General features: G+C 40.8%; 1 protein-coding gene across 1 annotated transcript; it reads left to right on the plus strand.

The window, feature by feature from the left end:
* Positions 1-6: 6 nt before the first annotated feature.
* Positions 7-24417, plus strand: rbb4l (retinoblastoma binding protein 4, like). The gene is made up of 12 exons (XM_044205028.1): positions 7-232; positions 963-1107; positions 6513-6658; positions 9645-9818; positions 9929-10044; positions 12586-12746; positions 12897-13023; positions 13112-13189; positions 14503-14579; positions 16477-16534; positions 16936-17046; positions 23395-24417. The coding sequence occupies exons 1-12, from the start codon at positions 217-219 to the stop codon at positions 23464-23466; spliced, it is 1281 nt and encodes a 426-aa protein (XP_044060963.1). The 5' UTR covers positions 7-216; the 3' UTR covers positions 23467-24417.
* Positions 24418-24653: the final 236 nt, after the last annotated feature.

Consider the following 24653-nt stretch of genomic DNA (forward strand, 5'->3'; position numbering starts at 1 on the left):
GAGCTCAGTATTGGAGCGGTCCCTTCTCCTCCTGGGTTGCCCCTCCGTATGCGCCCCGTGACGCATGCGCAGTAGGTATCGAGTAATTCGGCGCTGAAAAGGAAGGAGTAGCAGAGATACAACCTAAGCAGTACTAGCTAGGGGAACAGGAGTATATACGGCGGCTACCTAGTTGCTTTGCTTTCGAGCATCGTGACACAGCGCAGAGTTTGGAACATGGCTGATAAAGAGGGTAGGTTTACTAGAAGTACCTAGCGTGTACGGCGGTGGCCCGTTTTCCTCGTGTGCGGCTTTGTGTGCGCTCCACAGCCATTCAACTCTGTCATGGGTGCTAGCATCACATGCTAGCTTAGTAAAGTACTATCAGGAGGCTTATTTGTTTCAGCCAGGGTGTGTGCTGTTCTCGGTTGTAAGTTTTTAAAAGAGCACCATGTCAAACCGCTACTATTAAAGTTCAGTATACATCCAATGCACCAAACAGCACTTATTTCAACTTAAGAAATAGTTTGCTTGTTGTTATGCTGCCACAACCTCCATCACCAAAATACGCCGTAGTGCGTGGTAGCGGCCAATACACCAGTTCTGACTGCACGGAACATGGTCAATAAAACAGAATACCCTGCCATTTTTGAAGTTTGTTGTCAATCTTCTATCACAGAGCGTCGTTAATGTAACCTTGTAGCAAGCTAGCATTAAGCTGTTGTTTTAAATTGACTTTGATTTAACGTTAACGCACGTAAGGCTGTCTTGTCTGTTAAGGATTCCTTGAGCAAGGGACTAGCGTTAGTGCAGCTGGCCAGCTGTGTCAGACTGGTTATACTTACTTACTTATACATAATCGAACTTGTGTGTGCTTAAGCTACTTTCCTCCAGTACAGAGGTAAACGCATTGAGGAATGTACACAGTAGATTCCTTTATTTGCCGTTATACCTGTAACTTACACCATGTTGTTCTGCTAAAGTGTATGATGATGCAGTGGAAGAAAGGGTCATCAATGAGGAGTACAAGATTTGGAAGAAAAACACACCTTTCCTGTACGACCTGGTGATGACTCATGCACTGGAGTGGCCCAGCCTTACTGTCCAGTGGCTTCCAGATGTCAGCAGGTATTTACATTGTCTCCATCTTACTGCTCATAAAACATGGTTTACACCCCAGCAACAGTGTCAACAAGTGTCTGTCAAGTGACTTATTACGGCCGACGTCCACCAGATCTGGCCGTGTTGCGGCTCCTAGAGACAAACTGCTGCCATTCTAGCCATGTGCCAACCTATTGCTCTGCTGAGTGTCAGCCCATTAAATGTCTGTTCACTTGCCTCCTGCTCTCTGATAACCTATACCTTGTTTTAATACAGCCAAACTCACAATTTAGTTTTTCTCGTTTATGTATTTTTCTGTTGTCAGACAACAGATCAAGTGTGTAATAGTGATTTTGTCACACCTCATATACTACCAGGCAATCATTCCCAAGCTGCTGCGCTGCCGTGCTGATCACGACATCGTCTGACAAAATAAATATAAGAACAGGTTAATGCGGCTGCTGTGTGACTGGCTACATTGACATTTAATTGACATTGAGTGATCACAAGGTGACAGAAAGTTGTCTTCATCATAGTGTTGTCACTACCAAAAGTTTGACTTTGATAACAAATACCAAGTTTAGTATCGTGATACTCCATGCCGAAATGATACTTGAAATGATAATGATTTGATACTCGATACCTAATAGATCACAAACTGAAAGTCCACAAGGGTTGATCTGGGGTCAAATGTTAATATATTATGTATTATAGACTTGCCCTGTACAATGCCCATGTATTATTCTATGAGTAGTTCCAAAATGACAAACCATGGTTCGAACAACTGGCCATTTCCCCTTAAATGTTACTCCAGCAGCCTAATCACCCTAATTTTTATTTATTTATTTTTTTGCCTGGGGCATTATGTTCACTATGGGCAGTGTAATGTTCGCTAAATTTACAGTGGAAGTGTGCCTTTTTTACTGCCCGTTCTGTCTGGCATTATAGAGCCACCGTAGTGTAGAAGTGACATGTAGCTGCTATTTAACCGTTTTTAAAAGCACCCAAATGAGACCCCCAAATAACTGTGGCTTAATACATTTGTCGTTTTGGAACTCTCATTTTCTAATATGCTTGTCATGCTATTTACGGTACAGGGTATGCTTGACATTGATACGCTACTGATTTACTATTTATCTCATAAGTTAGCAGCTTATCACCGTCCTACCAGCTGGCTAGCCATCTAGCTTATTCGCTATCCTGTCGTGTTTAGTACTCATTAGAGAGGTCTTGGTGTCTGTCACTGAGGTGCTTGGCGAGGTTTGAACTGTTTCCTCCCTTGCACGACACTTTTATAGCACCGTCTGTATACAAGCTTCAGACAAATTATACACTTCATCCTCACGATCACTTACAGCGGAGACAGATTTGACCTACAACAAGTACTCTTGTAATACCGAACTGTTTTTAACAAAAAGTTAGTTTTTTTTTAAATTTCGGTATACCACGCTACATTACGTCACCGTGCCACACAGCCCCCTACCCTCACTGGGAAGGCAGGGTCCAAAATGATCTGCCAATGGCAGGTAAACTGAGAGAATTTACTGGCCAAAAATATTTTTTACCGGTCATAAAACTGCATCATGCGTTATTTGACTAAAAATAATTACCTAAATTATTTATTATGCAAACTCATCTTTAGCATCATTTTAAAGAGACAATTACGAATATATAACAGATTCACAACTTTATATGAACCTTTTTAAATGAAAAACACACAAATGTATGTTGGGCATTGTTGAGACAGTTGGATAATAATGAATGGGAAGCCGGGATCAAAACAATCAATGGGAGCCCAACTGTATGAGAGTCAAACACTGGCTAAACACTGGCTGAGGGTACTTTTTTTACTTTGCTGACATTGTCTCTTCAAACGCAGTGCTGCATTGTTAAGGAGAAATGGACCATGACATGAAATGTTTAACTTTTGTAGCAGTAGCTCACAGTGGGTGTGATTAGCCTCGTTAAAGACGGCAACTAATATTACTAGGGGCTAAAATATGGTGTGATAAACTGATAAGAGTCAGTGGCAGTTAATAATCCTAGCAAACTCGACTAACTTTGAGTCCTATATTTAGGAATGTAAAGTTCAGTCTAGATTTGTCAGTAGGCAAAATTGTAGGCTACTATTTGTTATTGGTGTTCAGGTAGCAATAGTTAATATAATTCATAAGAAAAAAGGGATTGAGGTGATAAATGGATAATAATGATAGCAGATGATAGAATTTTATTTACATAGCACTTGCCAAGCACAAAGGGCTTTCCAAAAGAAACAAAATAAAGTATGACAGAATACTATAAAAATAAAAATATAATATTAAAACAGCGCATTTAAAAAAAAGGCAAGACAAAAAACAACATTAAGAGGAGAGAGTAGTAAAAGTAGTGACATTTAAACATCTAAAGGTTTTGCCCATATACTGAAATGTTTCTATAGCACTTGTCCTCTAGCCATAGACTGCACGTCTTTTAAATCAGACTTCCGCAGAGTGGAGCACATTAGTGTATGGTGCGATCGCTGTCTGTCACACTAGCTAGATCATCACTGAAAAAGTCCTGGAAAATGAGCTCTAGAATAGAGTGGGAACCCTGGTAGTGTGTGACGCGGGAGGTAAGCAGACACCCAACCAGAGTGACTTACCGACAGTGTGACAGACTGACCACCGCTCAGTGTAGCAAGAAGAGCCACGTAGAGCTGGTAGTCAGAGCTAACCAGCCATGAGCAGCTGCTGTCCGAGTCTGCGCTGGAAACACAGAGTGCTGTTTATCATGTTGATGTTACAGGCTACAGTTAGCCGGTGTTTTGATATTTCTACTCGAGTCACGATTTGATGACGTGATTCCAAATAATTTACCCATGATCCCAATTTATTTTTCCGCCAAACCCAAAATTGACCCGCATTTGGTGCTTGATGGGTGTTAATTTTGGACCCTGTGGGAAGTCTTTAATAATTTTGCAAAAGTTCCATTTTGGGGTGGAAGGGCAGTTAACGTCACAGGGTCTGCCATTTCAAAATACAGTCTGTTTCAAGCCTTGACACTGTGTAACCAGAGAGAGAGAGAGAGAAAAGTATGGTGGCTGAGAGAGCTCAACACATACCAACTTGAGAAAACACAAGCAAAAGTCAGAAACACATGAGTGTGTTGAGCGCTCTCAGCCACCGCAGAAAAGTGACTGAGCATAAAAAACTGAACTAAACAGAAACTTGATTTGTGTTTCATTGTGGTCACTTACTAAATTAAAAACAGAACAAATATTATTTACCTTATTTTTGGACAGTTTTGTGGTGAGCCCGACCGGTTTGTCGGTATCGGCGTATGCAGAATCGGAACAAAGCTGGAATCTCAGAGCTTGACAGAGGAGAGAATATGTGGTTTAGTAGAGAGCAGTGGTGGAATGTAACAAAGTACATTTAGTACTGTACTTTAATACAGTTTAGAGGTACTTGCACTATACTTGACTGATACTGAACAGTGCTGATGTTTATTTAGCTATTTATTTTTATTTATTTATTCTTTATTTTCTCCATGTTCATTTCTAGAATTGGTTGACAATGTATATTTCACATGTTAAAGAATATTTAACTTAAATGTTCTTTTAATAAAGTTATTTGTTTAAGAAAGCAGCCTTCTGAGTACCTTTTTGAATAGGCATATCGGCGCACAATGCACCCCAGGGCTGCAGCTCTCGATTATTTTAGTAATCTACTACCGATTATTCGAGTTATCGGATAAGAAATACTTTTGCTTTATTAAAGAGCATAGTAAGTATTGATTTACGTTGTTAACTAGCCATTACATACAGCCATAATTAACGAAGATTTGTTCTTTCCTAGCCTTCATACACCTTGTGTCGGGTCCGCTCTGTGGCCTGGAGGCAGAGATGTGGTGCTGCTGTGGTCGGCGGGTTCAGTTTTACAACAGAAACACTGTGCAGAGTTTTCGTGGACACTTTCTCTGGCCTGTCTCCCCTCTGCGCCCCTCGCTATTTTCTCTCTTCCTCCTTTTTTAATCCTGCTGTCAAATCACACCAAAGACGCTCTGAGCCGTCTCTGATCACACAGCGTCAGCGCATTGTGTGACAGTAATAATCATCCGTGCGAAACACAGTGCGCTGTATAGAGTTATATGGATTCAACAAAGCTTCGATGAATAATGAATTATTCTAATAATATCAATAATTAGCATCGACAGAGATTCTGTCTCGTGGCCTGGGAGCAGCGGGTTGCTGACCTCAGCACAGAGGCGAAGCGCTGCCAGATGTGTATTCTGACTGACTGTAGCGCGCTGGGACTGGCATAAGCATGAAGCGTTTGTAAATGAGGGCGCAGACTGTCTCTGTACATTCATGGAGTCATTCATCTTGAAAATAAATTTCAAAAATCAGTCAAGGTGGATGATTTTCAACTTGAGTCGCCGTATCTTCACCATGTGTAGCACCTAAAGCGAGTCGAAATCTGTTTGCATTCATGCTGCCTCCAAATATCACTTTACAATGTAAGATGTAACGAAATTCTCCACATTTGCTTTGGAAATTGGGGTTTGTGACCAGCTAAGGTGTCTGAAGAAAGTTAGTATGTAGTTTATACATTTGTTTTGTTAGATATTCTCATTCATTTTGTATTTTTTATTCTTCAGTGTAGTATTATGGAGATAATATAATAATAGTGTATATATAATAAAATAGTGTATTATTTGCATTATGCATTAAAATCTGCAAGAAGAAACTGTTAAAAAATAAAAGGTTAAATAGAAAACAGTTTTTGCACATTTTATTCGTACAAAGCATTAAATAAATAAAAACACACACGACCAATACACTTGAGTTATTAAGCATCATCAGCCAAGCCTGCAAAGACTTATTTCTGTGTCAGAATCACTAAAGCAGAAGTACATTTGGAAGTTGCCAGCATTAGAGACAGCTATAACTAATAAAATTGAAGAACATTCAAAAGGACATCCCTGTCTGTTGTCTTTATCACAAGTATGACAGGTATTACCAAATCAGCAGACCCCAGCCCAGCGTTTCCACACCTCTCCTGGAGTACCCCTTGTCCTGCACGCTTTAGATCTCTCCCTGCTGACAGGGCACAGCTGATTCAAATGATCAGTTTGTTTTCAAGCAGCTTCAGGAGTTCATAAGAGGTGATCATTTGAATCAGCTGTGTTGGCGCAGGGAGAGATCTAAAGCATGAGATTCATTAAAGCATGTTTTACACCATGGAAGTCTTTCCTGTATAAAAGCTTATTGTGTTACTCCTTTCCTGTTACTATCAGCAGTCTTTGACAGTTTTGGAATGTTTGATAAAGACTGAAGAATCACATTTGTCTTTTCCATACCAAAAGCCCTGCTCTAATGTGAAACTGAAAGACAAAGCTATTTTTGCTACCGGGTATAGATTAAAATCGTGTCCATGTTGTGGACTCTGCAGGCCAGAGGGGAAGGACTACACCATTCACAGGCTGGTTTTGGGGACCCATACTTCAGATGAGCAGAATCACCTTGTGATTGCCAGCGTCCAGGTACCAAATGACGATGCCCAGTTTGACGCCTCACACTATGACAGCGAGAAAGGAGGTAAATTCACCCGGAGTACTGCAGTAGAATACTTTTGACATACGTCGGAATATTTGCTTGTTACCGCTATAAAGAATGTCTGTGTGGTTAGGGGAGTAGGTGTACACTTAGCATACCAAAGAGCAGACAATGTAATATTTCTATAATTCTTTTGTTTGTTTTTTACATTAATTAATTCTCACCAAAATACACAGTGTGTGTCTGTAAGACCTAACGTGTTTCCTACCTCATAAAACATTTACAGAAGCTTTTCGTAGTGTTTAGAAACCTGCATTGTTTATCAGCTTGCAGTCTTCATTTTATGGCCCATTGCCAACAACAACTGTCAGCATCTGTCAGTGCTGTCTGTTAGCAGAAGCATAACTCTTGCAAACACGTAGTAGGGGTCGGCGATACGGCCAAAATCTTCTGTCACGGTAATGCTATATATCACGATAACCACACCGTACTTCATCACTTTTATTTGGGACTTCCATACAAACAAAAACAACTCCTCCCGCTGTGTATTTAAAATTTCACTCTGCGGCGGTTGGCAAACCAGCTTAGAGGTGCGTCACCGCCACCAACCGTCGCTCTCACGCCACGTGAGAACGTGGTAAGCAGTCCTGCTGCCCAGATCACAATACCTTGTGAGGCAGCTGGATTTGTGATATCACGCGAGACTGCAGGCCTGATTTGCTACACAGCCTGCCCCGAATACATAGCAGAGATACTGTCCCACTGTGGAATCAGTACTGCCAAATCTCTACCGGTGGACACGTTTATACCGTCACACAGTAAATCCAGTCATATCGCCCAACCCTACCGCATAGCATACATGTGTGCTTGTCCACATGCTGGTAGAACATGATACAAACAAATACAGTCATCAAGACATTACTTTGCCACCAGTGGTCAACAGAGTACCTTCAGACTGGTTTTACACAAGCTCGAGCCTAAATAAAGGCTGAAATTTGCAGCAGCAAATTATGAGGCACTGTTGTGCTTCAATACAATGATGTAGGTTTTCTAACTTCTCATTTTGTTTAACATAGCTTAAAACTGACAAAATCCAACCACACACTAAGACACCCAATTATTGAAATCTTGAAAGTGACTAAAGTAGCTTGCCATGTGAGTTTTGATAGACACTGTGTTTGTCAGAAACTGGTTTAAACATTGATTAGCTCAGACATTTTATATGGTGAGGGAATGAATTAATGAGTCAGGACTAGAGTCATGTTCCATTCAGTCTTAATGCTGAAACTGTGTTATTCTGTCTTCCAGCAGGTATGTTGATGGGTGCCCAGCTGTGTGTAGGTGTGCTACAGACTCACTGCTCCTTTGGTGTGTTGCTAGAGGTAGTATTATTATGTTAGTGTGGCCACTGAACAGTTTTAAGGTACAGTCCAAGTCTAAACCTCAATACACACAAAGCCAAGCTAGCATACATATCAGAATAGGGCAGAAGGGGTAAAGTAAGAGTTTACTACATATTGGTTCATGAGTTATCGCCTTTTGAACATTTTGACGAAGTCCTGCTCTTAAATTGTGCGTGAGCACAGCTGCTGTAACCCTCGCTCAGAAATCAACTTTCAAAACTGGTTACCAGCTTTAGTACATTCACACATAATGGCTTTCTTTAATCAGCAAATACAGAGGTCGCCAAGCATATTGTTATTGTAGTACAGTGGATGTGTATGTCCACTGGCCTCAGTAGCTGTTAAATACAACAGTTTCCAACAGTAACTCTGCCAATATGAGACATAAAATATAGAGATGCACCGTTATGGAATTTCAGGGCCGATAACTATAACCGATAATTATCTTCGTCAAGTTTATTTTTGTAACTCAACACAAATGTTTAGAGAGCTGTCATCGTCCCTACAATAACAAAGATATTATTATAAATTATTGTTTGTAACAAACCTAGTTTTTTTTTTTTTATATGTAGACTAATTAATAAAAGGACTGTCTCCTTATTGACGAGCATGTGGCTGCATTAGAATCATTTTACGTACTCTTGGACTAGTTAAGTGTTTCCTAAAGCCCTTGGACTGGCACCATTCATCCTCTCCTCTGTCCGAGACTCTGAGGACAGCTCCTGCTGGTTGCTCTCAGCCTCACAAACTACAAGAGTTCAACACATTTTCAGATACGTAGCTAACGAGGCTCAACTGTTACATACAGTTAGTGTCAGTTTGTGTTTAGCTTGTTGACGACATTTCGCTGTTAGTGTAATGATTCCCCTCCGTCTCTTATGTCAACACAAGCCGAGGAACGCCAGTCCCCATCTTGGTATCTTCCTTTTTGTAGCCGTAATGTTTGTTTTGGACTGTCCGCTTCCCTTTTCAGAGCCCTGTTTCCTCACCCGCTCTGATTGGATACTGCTCTCCTCCAATCTCCAACTCGTCTCCAAGGTGCCCCAACTATAAGCGCATCTTGTTTTTGACTACAATAAAATCAAACATGTTTGAAAACTGACGTAGCGTCTGGGACAGCTCACGACTTGGTCAGGGCCCTTCTCAGAACCACGTGAACTAGAGGACCCGCAAATCGTGGAAAAATCTTGTAGTCTGCACTGGCCCCAAGTTAATGTTCTGCTTGTTCAGCGTGTGTTTGATAAATTTCTCGTATCGTCTCCCTTACCAGTGGATTGTGTTGCACTTATGGACAACGAGCATTGTTCTCGTTAAGTAAAATATAGGCAGGCACCGGCACAGAGAGCAGAGGAGAGAAAGGCAATGAAAATCCACATTGAGAACCCGATTGACCTTCCTGGTCTGCAGACAAGGCTCCGCATTATTGGACACAATAATCGGCTGAAATTCCATTATCGGAACAGTAACAATAATTTCTCATTTATCGGCCAATAAAATGTCAGCCACTGATATATTGTGCATCCCTAGTAAAATAGACCAAAACTGACCAGTCACAAGCAAGGGTTAACCTACAGTTGTCAAGCGTCTGGTGGATGGACTGCAGTCTGATTGTATTCTCATTTCAGAGTTTGGTGGATTTGGTTCAGTAAGTGGAAAAATAGAGATCGAGATCAAAATCAATCACGAGGGAGAGGTGAATCGAGCCCGCTACATGCCCCAGAATCACTGCATCATTGCCACCAAGACCCCCACCTCTGACGTTCTGGTCTTCGACTACAATAAGCACCCGTCTAAGCCAGGTTGGATCACTGTTGTGCTTATATACTTATGACTACATGCATCAGAATGGTCACACTCCAGTGAATCACACATCATGAAGGTGAATGCAGTGTGTATTTGTGTGTTTCAGATCCCAGTGGGGAGTGTAGTCCTGACTTGAGGCTGAAAGGCCACCAGAAAGAAGGGTATGGTCTTTCCTGGAATCCCAACCTCAGTGGCAACCTACTCAGTGCCTCCGATGACCATGTAAGTGACTAGAACTAAAAGCTAACACGGCCTCATTCACTGGTTATCCAGTGCAGATAGGAGAATGTGCCAGAAAGAAGGGTCCAAAGGTTTGTTGAGACTGAAAGCAGTGAATTTTAAAGACTGTGTGATTACATACACAGTCAATGGACAGACGCGAGTGTATGCGATAAACACTGATTCCTTTTAGACAGTACAAATGTAGGCAAAGACGCTGCTGCAGTTGAAAATGCTGTAGGGCTCCACTCTGGAGCAGGACAGGTATACTGGCAGAAGGAATCCATGTTCTCTGTAGGGCCCGTTCATCACCAATCACTACATGATATACATTGATTACTCGGGCACAAACTTGTCACCTTTCAGCAAAAACCAACATTTTGAATCTAAAATAGGTCATTTGTGTAGAATTGGGGGGGGGGACTACTCGTTTAACGTTACCATTTTGCAGACAATTGCAACAAAAGTTGAGCTCCTCGGCCAAAGTGCCGACTTAATGTTAGCGTTAGCCCCTGAGGGATCCATTTTCTTTATGCTAAGATAATATTAGCAAGGATAATACTGTCATAACCACAACGTAATTAAACAATTTGCTTAACCTCACAATTGTACCTAAGTACACTACTGAAGTAAATGTACTTTGTTACTTTACCTCCACTGTGCTGTGTTGTTTTGGTCTTTCCTACATTCCAGGCACCTGTTGATTCCATTTGTTTCACTGCATGAGAATCTTCAAAGACTGGATTCTTGCTTGAGTTAGAAACTCAGTCACAGTGAAAAGTAGTCTGCCTGTATTTTGAATTGGCAGTGATCATTGTGTGTTAATGCAGTTGCATGTGCAGACACTTGAAAAGTGGCCCCTTAACAACAGAAATCGAAGCAATACGCAATTTTGTGTCACAGCAGGACTAAACATCTAAAACACTACAGTATGCATTGGTGAATTGCTGGCACAAAGCTCAGCTAATTTAAAAAAAAAAAAAATTTAATTATAACGATTTGGTTAAAAAAATATATATTTAGGTTTAGAAGGAAAACAAACACAAATAGTGTTACAAATTAGTGTGAAAGTGCAGTCGCACCAGATTTCTGGAGGGGCCGTAGGGACACTTCTTTGCTGTTGTGAGTGACAGAGATCAATAAAAGTAAAGTGTTGTATCATTTACATCTTTGTGGAATGCTGTTGTTAGCCTGCTAGCAGGTGAAATCTGGTCTGACCGCACCGTGAGGCGAATCTAGAGTGTTTTTAATGTCACAGTAACCTGGAAAAGTACCAGCTTTGATAGGCTGGGTGGACAGGACATGTCTCCCACCAACCAGAATCAGTTGTAACTGCTTAACATTTCACGCTACAATTGAGAGCACATGAAAACCAGTTAGGAAGCAAACAGAGAAGTTGACATAGATCACTTAGTGTGAGGGGGAAATGGTTGGGATGTGCAGTTTTTGCCAGTCCCTGTGGTAAAACTGTTTGTTTGGTAAGTGCAGTTCAGTTGTGCGACAGACAACAATACCTGCCGCTAATTCAGATTTTCTCTCTCGCTTATGTGTAATGACTTTTAAACAATCTGTATCAATTTATTGATACAGATTGTTTGCGATACAGATTGTAAGTGCGCATGCGCCAGTCTGCATGCTGCCTGTTGCCGTAGCTCCGTCTCGTCGTCTTACTTTTTCTAACGTAAAGGTGAGCTGCTGTAATCCCATCAGGGATCAATAAAGTATTTCTGATCTGATCTGATCTGAAATTGATAGAAGAGCCCCACCTGCAGTAGGAGGTCGACAGAATGGAGCAAGTGGGCCAGACCAGTTCCACCTGCTGGCCAGCTCTCGCTGTTCTTCAGGACAGGTTGGCTGTCGGTCCAGCTCTCCGCTCCGGACCGTCGACCAGCCCGCCGCTCCATTCTCTCCTCAGCCAGAAAACGAGACGACGCTGAAGAATCTGCTGGAGAACAGACGGCAGGATTCTTGAGGAGAAAATAAAATATAGTGATGTCGCTGTTTGGTCACACAGCCATAATATTCTGAATCAGAATATCACATTTCATGTATACTGAAACACACTTCCTTACAGTGATTATCGAAACACATGTCCTGCTTTATTAATCGCCGTGATGCAAACCAGCTGTAGCTTTCCTTCCCTTCAAGTATCTGGAACTTGGATTTAGTACAACCTCCTGAGGAGCTGAAATTGTGGTTCAGGAACTCGCCCCTGAAGCACGGGGAGTACAGTGGAAACAAGCAGAACCAGAGACGAGGGCTACACCTTAAATGAATTATTGTTAAGTTCCCGTAGTGGAAAAGGCCCACATGAAGGGGTACTTAAGCTCATCTGATCAGACAAAAAAGGAACCACTGGTGTACAGTTTCATCGTCTGCTGACTGTTCATTGCTGCAGCCTCAAACCAGTGAGGACATTCTTGGAAAGAAGTTGTGATGACAAATTGTTGGTATGCCCAGTGATGCAGCGCTTTCCCAGCTTATAAACTGATCATTGTAGCAAGGGGAAAAAAACATTGTGCTCCCCCTTTCATTTCTTTCCAGACCATCTGTCTATGGGACATCGGGGCCGGCCCAAAGGAAGGGAAGATTGTGGATGCCAAGACCATCTTCACCGGCCACACAGCGGTGGTGGAAGATGTTTCCTGGCATTTGCTCCACGAATCCCTGTTTGGCTCAGTGGCTGATGACCAGAAACTCATGATGTAAGTGGTTGATACAAACAGGTAGTCTGTTGTCTGGTTTTGTGATTGGGGAACAGATTCATCAAGTTAAAACTGCTCTGTCTTTTTTTAAATTTGTAACCAAATTAATGATGTCCCTGCTGCCCCTGACCCTGCGTAATCCTCCACCAGATGGGACACTCGGTCCAACAACACATCCAAAGCCAGCCACTCAGTAGACGCTCACACTGCTGAGGTTAACTGTCTGAGCTTCAACCCCTACAGCGAGTTCATTCTTGCCACTGGTTCTGCTGATAAGGTAGAGAAGAGGCAAAACACACTCTGACCTCTAAAATTGAATAAATTGGAGTAAATACTTAATGCACAGCTTGTCTTGTTTCTCTCAGACTGTTGCACTGTGGGATCTAAGGAACCTCAAACTGAAGCTCCACTCCTTTGAGTCCCACAAAGATGAAATTTTCCAGGTAAGAACTTAAAATTGCTTCCAAGTGTTATGTATTTGTTAGTCTAATACAGCTTTGTATGAATGTCAGTCTGCAGTTAAAAAAATGTCTGTAATATAGAGACATCCAACTTGGTTCCTAATAACAGTAATAATAAAGCTGTTGTGAACATGAAATTTAGTAATACTGTATATGTAATCACTTAGCAGATCAACTTGTAGTAGTCAAAGTTAGACTGTGATTGGAAACACTTCGTAGTGTACGTCAATGGCCTCTGCCATAAAGCCCAGATCGGTGGAGTGTTGCAGTGATGGTTGTCCTTCTGGAAGTTTCTCCCATCTCCACACAGGATCTCTGGAGCTCAGCCAGAGTGACCATCAGGTTCTCGCTCACCTCTCTTACCAAGGCCCTTCTCAAATGCTCAGTTGGGCCGGGCAGCCAGCTCTAGGAAGAGTCCTGGTTGTTTCAAACTCCTTCTTCCATTTAAGAATTATGGAGGCCACTGTGCTCTTAGGGACCTTTTTAATGCAGCAGAAATATTTTTGTAGCCATCCCCCGATCTGTGCCTCGACACACGCCTGTCTCTGAGCTCTGCGGGCAGTTCCTTCGACCTCATGGCTTGGTTTTTCTCTGATATGCATTGTCAGCTGTGGGACCTTATATAGACCAGTGTGTGCCTTTCCAGATCATGTCCAATCAGTTGAATTTACCACAGGTGGACTCCAGTCAAGGTATAGCAACATCTCAAAGACCATCAAGAGAAATGGGAGGCACCTGAGCTAAAGTTCAAGTGTCATAGCAAAGGGCCTGAATACTCTCAGCACTGTGATATTTCAGTTTTTTCTTTTTAATATATTTGCAAAAAAAATCAAAAATCTTGTTTTCGCTTTGTCATTATGAGGTATTGAGTGTAGATTGATGAGGGAAAAAAAGAATTAAAATGATTTTAGCATAAGGCTGCAACATAAAATGTGAAAACAGTGAAAGGGTCTGAATACTTTCTGAATGTACTGTATGTGGCAGGCGAACAGAAATGGTGCACTACTGACATTTTTTGAACTAGGGCAACAGCAGTATTTTCACTCAAACATTAATGAAGCAGACCACTTTTTATTGTGTGTGGATAACCTATCAATTAAATCACGAGTCTCAAGTGTAACGTGGAACTGTCTTGTTTCTTGCCAAATGTATTAATATGAGCTGAAACTGTCTTCTAAGGTGCTACCAAGCCTAAGGAGATAAGTTTTTTTTTTTTTTTTTTTACAAAAACGTCCATGCTGCTATACTACTGTCACTACATTGACCTGCTAGTGACCAACTGTCAAATTCATTAGGTACAATGGTCTCCTCACAATGAGACGATCCTGGCCTCCAGCGGCACCGACCGACGTCTCAATGTCTGGGATCTCAGGTAAAAACTGCCCATCATACCTCTTAATCCATACCTTTTATATGAAACAGTAAGTTTTTAGCAAAATATGTTCAAGTGATAATTGTATAGCAGAAACACTCGGAATAATGCCATGATATAAACATATAAACTAAACTAATACTAAAATGAAACTGTGTCAAATATGAATCCATCTCAGTTGGCACTTGGCTCTCAGAGCTCAAAAAGGAATAATTTACGGCAGTCGTCTCCAAAGAGCTCGGCCAACATTAAATCTCACTTGTTTGGTAGATAAGAATTGCGAACATGCCTACGAAGTGTGATACAAGAACTGTTCATCTATGAGCAAAACAAAAGTTGTGCTCTAATCATGTATTTTACAGTATATGGTGTGAATATTTGCCCACGAGCCCTGTCACAATGTGCGTGATCTGAGTGGCTCAAAATGGAACGATTGTGACGTGTGACTGCTGAGAAAGGGCTGTAGGCAGATAGTGATGTCATATACTGTACAGGATGTTAATAAAGCACATACAAGCAGCCTTAGAAAATTTGGTTCTGCTCTTAGAAGGTGAATAAGTTTTTGTTATACTGCAGTTTGTAGACATGATCTGATAATGTTACACCATTCTTATCAATAAGAAATGTCTGTGGATAGTAGCATCAAGTCCCATTTGGCTAATCCCTTCAACACCTATGAAATGTAATGTCTCTGTGTTGGGGGGTGATTGGTAAATTTAATTCACATGTAAGTTCAAGAACACTTCTCAAAGGCTATCTTCCTGGATGAGTAGCTCAAAGAGTTTACACACAGATCTGTATGGAATTGGTAATAGCCATCTGTCTCCAGACCCCGATGACAAAAGTGAGTGAAAGCTTACTTCCACACTGAGCAATACTGGATTTTTGAGACTAATATTGATATTTGAGAGTTTACAGTAATCTGATAATGATTGGCTGGTTTGGCTGAGATTTGTTACATAAACACATAACAAACATTTTTGTCATACCTTAAACCTGCATTAATTGATTTAATTTTTTTGGCTACTTTGGCAGCAGAAACAAGTTGTGAAAACAACACTGAGAGATCACCTTTTAAGTTGATATGATGAACTTGTTAGCAAACAGCTGCTTATTTCCACATCCAGCAGTTGCGGAGCAACATGATCCTTCATTAGGAGTGGTGTTTGTCTAGTTGGTGAATCTCTCGCAGCTCTGTGTTTGGTCTCCAGCAGCTCCTGAGGGAAATATCTGGCTCTTTAGCTGCTAAATGCTCCACTCTGTTCACCAGTCTGTCTGCTGTTTGCTGCCGAGCAACTCGTGTACAGCGGGTTTTTACAGCTTTTTCTCTGGAAACGACGCTATGAGAGCGCTGAGAGTGAACCACAACAGTAAAGTTGTGGCTGGACAGATAAACAATGAGCTGAAACTCACTATAAAGCTCTGTAAAGCCGAGTGGAGCCGCAGATTCAGCTGATAGTCCTTTGTAGGTTCATTACTACCAGAGACACCTTTCACATTGTCATCACTCTTATAAAAATACCAAATATAGCCGTTTAAAAAAAAAAAAAATGTTTTAAACATTTTTGATCACGATGAGTACTGAGTAGACATTTTACGTTGTAAATATAAATTTGTCTTTTCTTTGTAATAGAGACACTTTATAAATAACCTCAAACATATCTTGGGCATTTCTGTATTGCAATTACCAATGTCAATATTTGTATCGATAGGAGTTGGCGGTCTTCTCAGGTGTATTTCATGTTGATGCTTTGGAAATACGTGTTGTTGTTTTTTTTAAACAGCTTTTAGTAATGGTTAGCCAACACTGCTTATAGTGGAAGCAACACACTTGACATACGGTACATTGAAGAGTAACTACACCAAATAGACTTTTTGTTGGATTTTGTTTTTCTAGTAAAATCGGGGAGGAGCAGTCAGCAGAAGATGCTGAGGATGGCCCACCGGAGCTGCTGGTAAGTGATATCCTAAAATCAAGGTTACTCCGTGATTTTATTCAAAGTCACCTTTAGATCTTTCAGTCATCATGGGATCCTTAGTTATGTCAGTAGCCATTACATTGCATGTAATATGATCAATACTCAAGTGTTGATCTGGTTTGTCTGGCTGCACCTGTCCAGTTGACAATGCCAGTTTTTGTCTTTCACTTTCACTTAAGTTAATACATCACATCAACTGGTTGGTCAATGGAGTAACTGCATAAAAATAGAACAAGATTAAACAGCGTCTCAATGTTACCAGTCAATTTCAAAGCACTGACCATTCACGCTTGTAGGGTTTGAACATGTCAATGATTCCAAAATCCTCATGCATGCCTGTTTACCTCTGCCTCTAATTTCCACCTCTTCTCCATCAGTTCATCCACGGTGGCCACACAGCCAAGATCTCTGACTTCTCCTGGAACCCCAATGAACCCTGGGTCATCTGCTCAGTGTCCGAGGACAACATCATGCAAGTCTGGCAGATGGTGAATACAGCCACACCCACACACAGTTTTTCTTTTTGGGATTGTCAGATTGTGATAGCTCCAGTTCCTCCCTATGCACCAGTTTCAAACCTGGTAGTCTATCACACCTCAGTCATCGTTAACCTTCTTTTGATTCTCTGAAGAGGGATGTTCCAGTTGACAAGCTACTTACTGGTTAAATGTTGATGTCCATATTGTGAGATCTATGGCATAACAGAGATACACCTACACCTAAAAAGCATATTTCCTTATTCTCTAATTAATTAAATGAATAATTGGTAAGGAGGGCATAGCAAGTGAGATAGCTGGCCAGGTAGCTGCTTGCAGCATGTTTCGCTCCAGGCAACAAAGTGGGGTCAGGCACCATGGGGAAGCTCTTAATAAGGCCAGCTGCATTAGGCCAGCTGGGTTAGTAGTGTTAATAGTGTTGTTGTTGTTACCACAACATGATCACTGTGACTACAGTCACCAGAACCTCTGCCACCATTTTTTCCAACACTCCCATTCTATTATAGTATAGTGCAGTGGTAGAAAGTAACTAAGTACATTTACTCAAGTACAATTTTGAGGTACTTGTATTTTCGTTTTCTGCTACTTTCTACTTCTACTCCACTACAGAGGAATTTCAGAGGCAAATATTGTACTTTTTACTGCACTACATTTATTTTAATTCAATTTTATTTATAATGTGCCAATTCATAACAAGTTATCTCTATTATTGTTATTGCACTTTTCCTACAGAGCAGGTCTAGACCGAATATTATTTACAGAGACCCAACAAATCCCACCATGAGCAAGCATTTGGCAACAGTGGCAAGGAAAAACTTCCTTTAAGAGGGCAGAAACCTTGGACAGAACCAGACTCGTGTTAGGTTAAGAGAAAGAGAGAGAGGTTTTGGGGGAGAGGGTGGTGAGAGGGAGGCACAATGCAAATACAACCTTGAATTTTTAAAATAGTAGAAATGTAATTGTAGTGTTAATATTAATAAATTAATAATAATAGGAATGACAGCTATAGGAAAAATAGTGTCAGTATTAGTAACAGAGCCAATAACTGTAGAAGCAGTTGTTGAGCAGCGGGCAGCAAATGGCCCACAACCACAGATCCAGTCTCTGCAGCTCCGGAGGCAGAAATACCTGCTGAAAGTGACAGAAAGAGAGAAACAAGAAAGCACAGAACTACGGGAGAGAGAAGATGTCGAGTTAGTAACATGCAGTAATGGGATAAAAATGCATACAGATGGAGAGGGAGAGGAGGAGAGAGGAATTATTTTATTTTATACTATTAATTTATTTTCTGACCTGTATTATAGAGTATTGTATTATATTTTTTGCTAGTACTTTGTTCTGTGCACTGACGTAAAGGTGAGCCGCTGTAACAAAGAGTTTCCCTTCGGGGATCATTAAAGTGATTCTGATTCTGAAAGAGGTGCATCATGGGAAGTCTCCTGGCAGTCTGGGCCTATAGCAGCATAACTAAGGGATGGTTCAAGCTCACCCAAGCCTAACTATAAGCTTTATCAAAGAGGAAAGTCTTAAGCCTACTCTTAAATGTGGAGATGGTGTCTGACCCCCGAACCGAAGCTGGGACCTGATTCCACAGGAGAGGAGCTTGATAACCGAAAGCTCTGGCTCCCATTCTACTTTTGGAGACTCTAGGAACCACAAGTAACCCTGCATTCTGGGATCGCAGTATTCTAGTCGGGAAATAAGGTATTATGAGATCTGTAAGATATGATGGTGCCTGACCATTAAGAGCTTTGTTGGTGAGGAGAGATTTCAAATTCTATTCTGGATTTTACAGGGAGCCAGTGCAGAGAAACTAATATTGGAGAAATATGATATCTTTTCCTAGTTCTTGTCAGTACACATGCTGCAGCATTCTGGATCAACTGGAGACTCTTAAGGGACTTATTTGGGCAGCTTGATAATAAGGAATTGCAATAATCCAGCCTAGAAGTAACAAATACTTTTTGGCATCATTTTGAGACAGGATGTGCTTGATTTTTGCAACATTGCGTAGGTGAACGAAGGCAGTCCTTGAAGTTTTTCATGTGGGAGTTAAAGGATAAATCCTGATCAAAGATAACTCCGAGGTTCCTTACAGTGGTGCTGGAGGCCAGGGCAATGCCATCTAGAGTAACTAGATCTTTAGATAATGTGTCTCGGAGGTGTTTGGAGCCAAGTACAATAACTTCAGTTTTGTCAGCTGTTTTAACAACTGTATTTACTAGTTACTTTTCAGAGTATGATTTTACATAAAAACATGATAACATGATAATCTTATAAAATACAATGCATCATTAAAGATTAAACCCATGGTTCCCAACCTTTTCATCTTGTGAACCCTACCAAAAAGCAGTGTCTGGTTCGGGCCCCTTGTCACATTTCAGATGTATATTTATTGTTGGTAGTTCCACCTAAGAGACATTTCCCCTTTGGACTTCTGGTGGTTTCAGAAAAAATGTTCAAGGCCCAAAGATGTTTCTAATTTTGTAAAAATGATATATAGAGCAAAATAATAATACAAATTAATCATCTCATGACCCATCAGATTTATCTTGTGACCCTTTTGGAGGGGGCCCAACCCCTAGGTTGGACTGAACTACCGGACTGTATATAAAGTAGTTAAAACTAGCTCCACCTCGAGCAGCTACAACAGTAAAAGGCTGCTCTAACATTGATGCATCAGTACAATCTAATGACATATATATCAGTCACAGGGGACATTTTACTGCAGAGCGAGTACTTCTACTTTTGATACTATAAGTACGTTAAGGTTTTTTTTTTCACTTACCTGGATGGGCAAGTGGGTCCGAAATCAACTTGCCCAAAGTAAATTTTTACTTGCCCCTAAACAAACTATTTTATTTATTAGCGGTTATCAAATAACAACAAAAACTAAAGTTAATTGTCATGTTTAAAGTAAATTAAATCAGAACAGTGTGTTATAGATGCAAAGCAACAAACATTCTTGAATATCGACCCTCATTTACTCATTTACTGTGAGTGAGTGATAAATTATCTAAATTAACTTTGTCTTTACCCGCTGCACTTTTCTCGAGTAGGGATGGGTATCTTTAGGATTTTATTGATAATACTATTCTTATTGATGCTCTTATCGGTTCTTTTTCATTACTAAATTGCTTTTTTAAAAATATGTTATTTAAGAAAAGAATAAATTCAGAACAAGATTAGAAATGAATATTTTAAATATAACTAAATGTTTCTAGAGCAGCAACAGTGTTTACAACAGCCAAGTCACTATAAACTCAATATCTCACTGGAAACAAATCTAAAATGTTGATGCATAAAATAAATCCTATTCCTGACATCAAAATACTGACTGATGTCTGTGTTCTTCATTCTTTCTAAACATAAGTCAGTTTCAGTCCCTCCTGTCCTCCTCCCACTGCTGCCAATGTGATTCATCAAAACAGAAAACAGGTAGAGCGTATTTCATTGTTATAATAAAACCACTCCATTTGGAGACAGAATGGTACAATTTAGTAGTTTTTTCTTGATTTTATACTGTGCACAATGGTAGAATTTGATGGTGCACAGAGTAAATGTCATGACCAAAGGCTGCGTTGTGTGCACATAGCCTCCTGTGGTGGAAATCAGAATTTTGTAGCCAGATTCCCTATCAAGAGGTAAAAAACCCATTTGGCACACTTTCAGGTACTTTGGATGTCCAAGTGGCCAAATGGAGTGTCCGCCTGGTCCTATCCTTAATATAACCCTTGTAGAATCAATGTGCTTTGAGGTATTTCTATCTCCTTTTGCACAGTTGTAGTCAAGGAGTTGCTAAATTAATTCAGTGGCATGGTATCATTGCTATCATGGTGTAAAAATGTACATTTTCTCCTGATTTTTTTTTTTTTTTTGCATGTTTGTCACACTTAAATGTTTAAATCATCAAACTAATTTAAATATTAGTCAAAGATAACCCAAGTAAACACAAAATGCAGTTTTTAAATGAAGGTTGTTATTATTAAGGGAAAACAAAATCCAAACCTACATGGCCCTGTATGAAATAGTTATTGTCCCCTAAACCTAATAACTGGTTGGGCCACCCTTAGCAGCAACAACTGCAATCAAGCGTTTGCGATAACTTGCAATGAGTCTTTTACAGCTCTGTGGAGGAATTTTGGCCACTCAACATTGGAGGCTTTTCGAGCATGAACTGCCTTTTTAAGGTCATGCCACAGCATCTCAATAGGATTTAGGTCAGGACTTTGACTAGGCCACTCCAAAGTCTTGATTTTGTTGTTCTTCAGATTTTTTGGCAAACTAAGATAAACCATTAGACTCCATACAGACCGCTTTGTTTTAGCTTGTTTGTAACAATTTGCTATTAGCCGAGCTAGCTTGCTGTGCTTGTGTAAAACATGAGAGACTGCAGACAGAGCAGACTAAAATATCATTTTCTACATGTTCACGTTTATGCTTGTTGAACAGGAGTATTGCTTTTTACTCGCGGAGGTTTTATTGCACTTACTTACAGTAGCGAGCGTAGTTGTTGTCAACTCGAGTAATCTCCACCGCGGCCTGTCTGACCTGCCAACCACTGCGCTCCGTGTGTGGAGGAGCTCAGCCCGACACAGACAGCAGGAGAGGCTGCAGCGAGCGTGATAATACTACAGTCTTTAATGATTTAGCCCCGGGGCCTGTTTAATACCGGGTTTCTGTACCCATCCCTACTCGCAACTGCCCGATCAGTTTGTGCAACTCTCAGCAGAGATCGCTACTTCCATCATCAGCTCTGGAAAAATACATGTTTAATTCTTTTTTACCACTTGCCAAATCAGGCAAGTGAGTTGCTAGATTTATTTGCCTGACGTGGCATTTTACTTGCACCGGGCAATCAGGCAATCCTTATTGTTGAGCTCTGTTTAGCTAATAATACTTCTGTACTTTTACCTAAGTGGGGGGCTGAATTGAGTATTTTTACATTGTTGTTCTGGTACTTAAACAAAATAATTTGAATACTTCTTCCACGCTGGTATAATGTCTGGGACTGGAAGAAGTACTCACTTGAGCTTGTGATTAATGGAAGGTGTAAGGAGACCCAGCCCTCCTTCCCCGTGCTGCCCACATCAAGCAGGTCCATCAGAGTGCCCAAGCTGGTCAAATCTGCAAACAGCACTTGCTGTTCCAGCTGGTGAAAGCGACAGAACTCTGTTACTGAATGTTTTGTACATTGCTTTGTGCTAATAAAAAAAGCTCAGTGAAGCTGCATAGTTCACCAACTTACACACTTGCCAGAATTGTTGCATTTGAGGCAGCTACATGTGGCAGCGATTTTAATTAGAATAATAACATTGAGCATCAAAGTTCATAGTAATAGTAATTACTGAATCTTTTGTACATTTTTCTTTTGCTAAAAGAAAGGATTAAATAAAAGCCATTTACCATTTTAAAAGGCAACAGAGTAAACCCAACGTTTTGATGAAGACTCTGAGATCTGTTTGAAAGCTCCAGTTAGTAAGTGGATAAGTGGACTTAAGATTAGCGTAAATTCTCATATAAAAGCCGGTATTTAAATAATGGCCGAGCAGGAATGAATAACAGCCAGTCACTCAATACGTTGAGGGGGATGAAATTACCAGTAGCCTGTAACAAGAGCTCACATGGTAAATTCTGCATAATGTCCATTTCCACAGCACTAATTCCATCAGTGCAACAGTCATGTCACTCAACACTCTGCTGCTCTGACTTTCTATTTTTTTTAACAAATGTTTTCATACTCTCATTTCAGTTGTTTCCTCTTTGCTGTACTCCTGATCAATGTTAAGCTACCGTCAACAAAACCCTGCAAAACCCTTCCTGATGTTTGTTCACATTAACAGCATACTCATGAAAAGACAGAATAAACACTTTTAATGTGAAAATTCTGGAGGACGTTTAGGGAAAAAGGCAAAGTGAACGCCTTGATGCATTGATGGAATTTGTGTTGTGGAAAAGTACATTATACTGAATTTATCAAGACAACAGGTAGGAGGAGGAAGTTTGGATTAACTGGAAAATGGGAAATGACACAGGCCTGTCTCTAATGTAAGCTTAATAAAGCCCTAGTTCTCTCTGCCACTGAGGTTACTCTTTGACAGTTTACGGTATTTTGTTAAACATTAATATTGTCATGGCAACGGTATGCTTCCTGTCAAGCCAGTTTCTAATACAGTCAAATGTGAGCTGTATGCATGTTGAGACAGAAACCTATCTGCAAGTCAGCGTTGTTACAGAACTGCCTGCTGTGCTGCCTCTCACACCTGTGAGCCAGCAAGAAAGTGAGGATGTACATTAATGCTCGCGCTTTGTGTCCTCTTGCTCCCTGTTCTTCACCAGGCGGAGAATATCTACAATGATGAGGAGCCAGACAACACCCCTGCATCAGAGCTGGAGGCTCAGGGATCATAACCCCGCTGGGCCCGACTTCCTGTCCAGGCACGACCCCTGCTCCACTCCCTGAGCTCCAGACCCAGCCCGGCCTGTCGTTTCCCTCTCTGGCTTATCTCGAGTGCAAAATGAAACGTCTGCTCTCCACACGAATGAACAATGTGGAGAGTTAGAGACGGCGTTGACTCCACCCTTGCTAACAGACAGTTGGATTCAGTCTCATCCTGCTTACACTTCACCATGGCCCAGGTACCCAAAAGCACGTAAGCACTTGGAATAGGATAAGAGTTGAAATTTTCTACCTGCTCAGGTGGTAATATCTCCAGTGTTGGGGGAATGGGATTTTGTGGTGAAGGGGCTTTGAAGACTCTTAAGAGCAGAAGACCTTTATGTGCACAAAATCTCTAAGTTATTGTTGAGACCAGTTCATTTCAAAGAAGAATTAATTACCTTAATAATCCCCCCTAGGGGGAATTCATCTTTCAAAGGGCTCATGCAAGGAAAACACAAGTGTTATTTTACATTTTGACTTTTGAGTAGCTAGAAAACCACTAGATAGTAGACAAAAGTATGTAAGGAAACCCGGACAGTAGAAGATTATCTGAGCACTGAAATGCTTTTGGGAAACCTGATCTTCATCCGTCCAAACCGTGTGATTGGTTAAAAGCTGACCGTGATGGTCATGTCAGGGAAGCGTTCTTCAATACCTGTTAAGCACTCGTGGCTATTTTTGTCTCATGTCATGGCTGTCCTTTGAAGAAACATTCCCTGCTGTGTTTGCCTCCTGTTCATAAGGTACAGAAACTCTTCAGTATTTGGCTTGAGTGAAAGGTGTGGGACTAAATTAGTGCACTTCAGGAAAACGCACATCTTTCTTTTTCCTCTCCTCTTTGTGTTCTTACGTAATGTGAAATTGCCGCGTTTTGTTTCCTGCGCCAAAAATTGCAATAAAACTTTTATAACTTTTCAAAACTAAGTTTCTCATTCATGTAAATGTTCCATTTCTTCAAACAACCTTGAATGTTTCCTCAGACTGAGCACTGGCTGAATTTGAATTGCGAGACATGCTGCACATACAAATGACACCTTCGACCCACTTTACTCTTATGCTCAGAGGAAATGACACGAGACCCAATAATTACTTCGAGGAAATAAATCCATAGTTATTGCAAATTCTACAAAATGTTTATTGAAAAGCAAGACAGGAT

The sequence above is a fragment of the Siniperca chuatsi genome, linkage group LG1 (assembly GCF_020085105.1).
Source record: "Siniperca chuatsi isolate FFG_IHB_CAS linkage group LG1, ASM2008510v1, whole genome shotgun sequence".
Lineage (NCBI taxonomy): Eukaryota > Metazoa > Chordata > Actinopteri > Centrarchiformes > Sinipercidae > Siniperca > Siniperca chuatsi.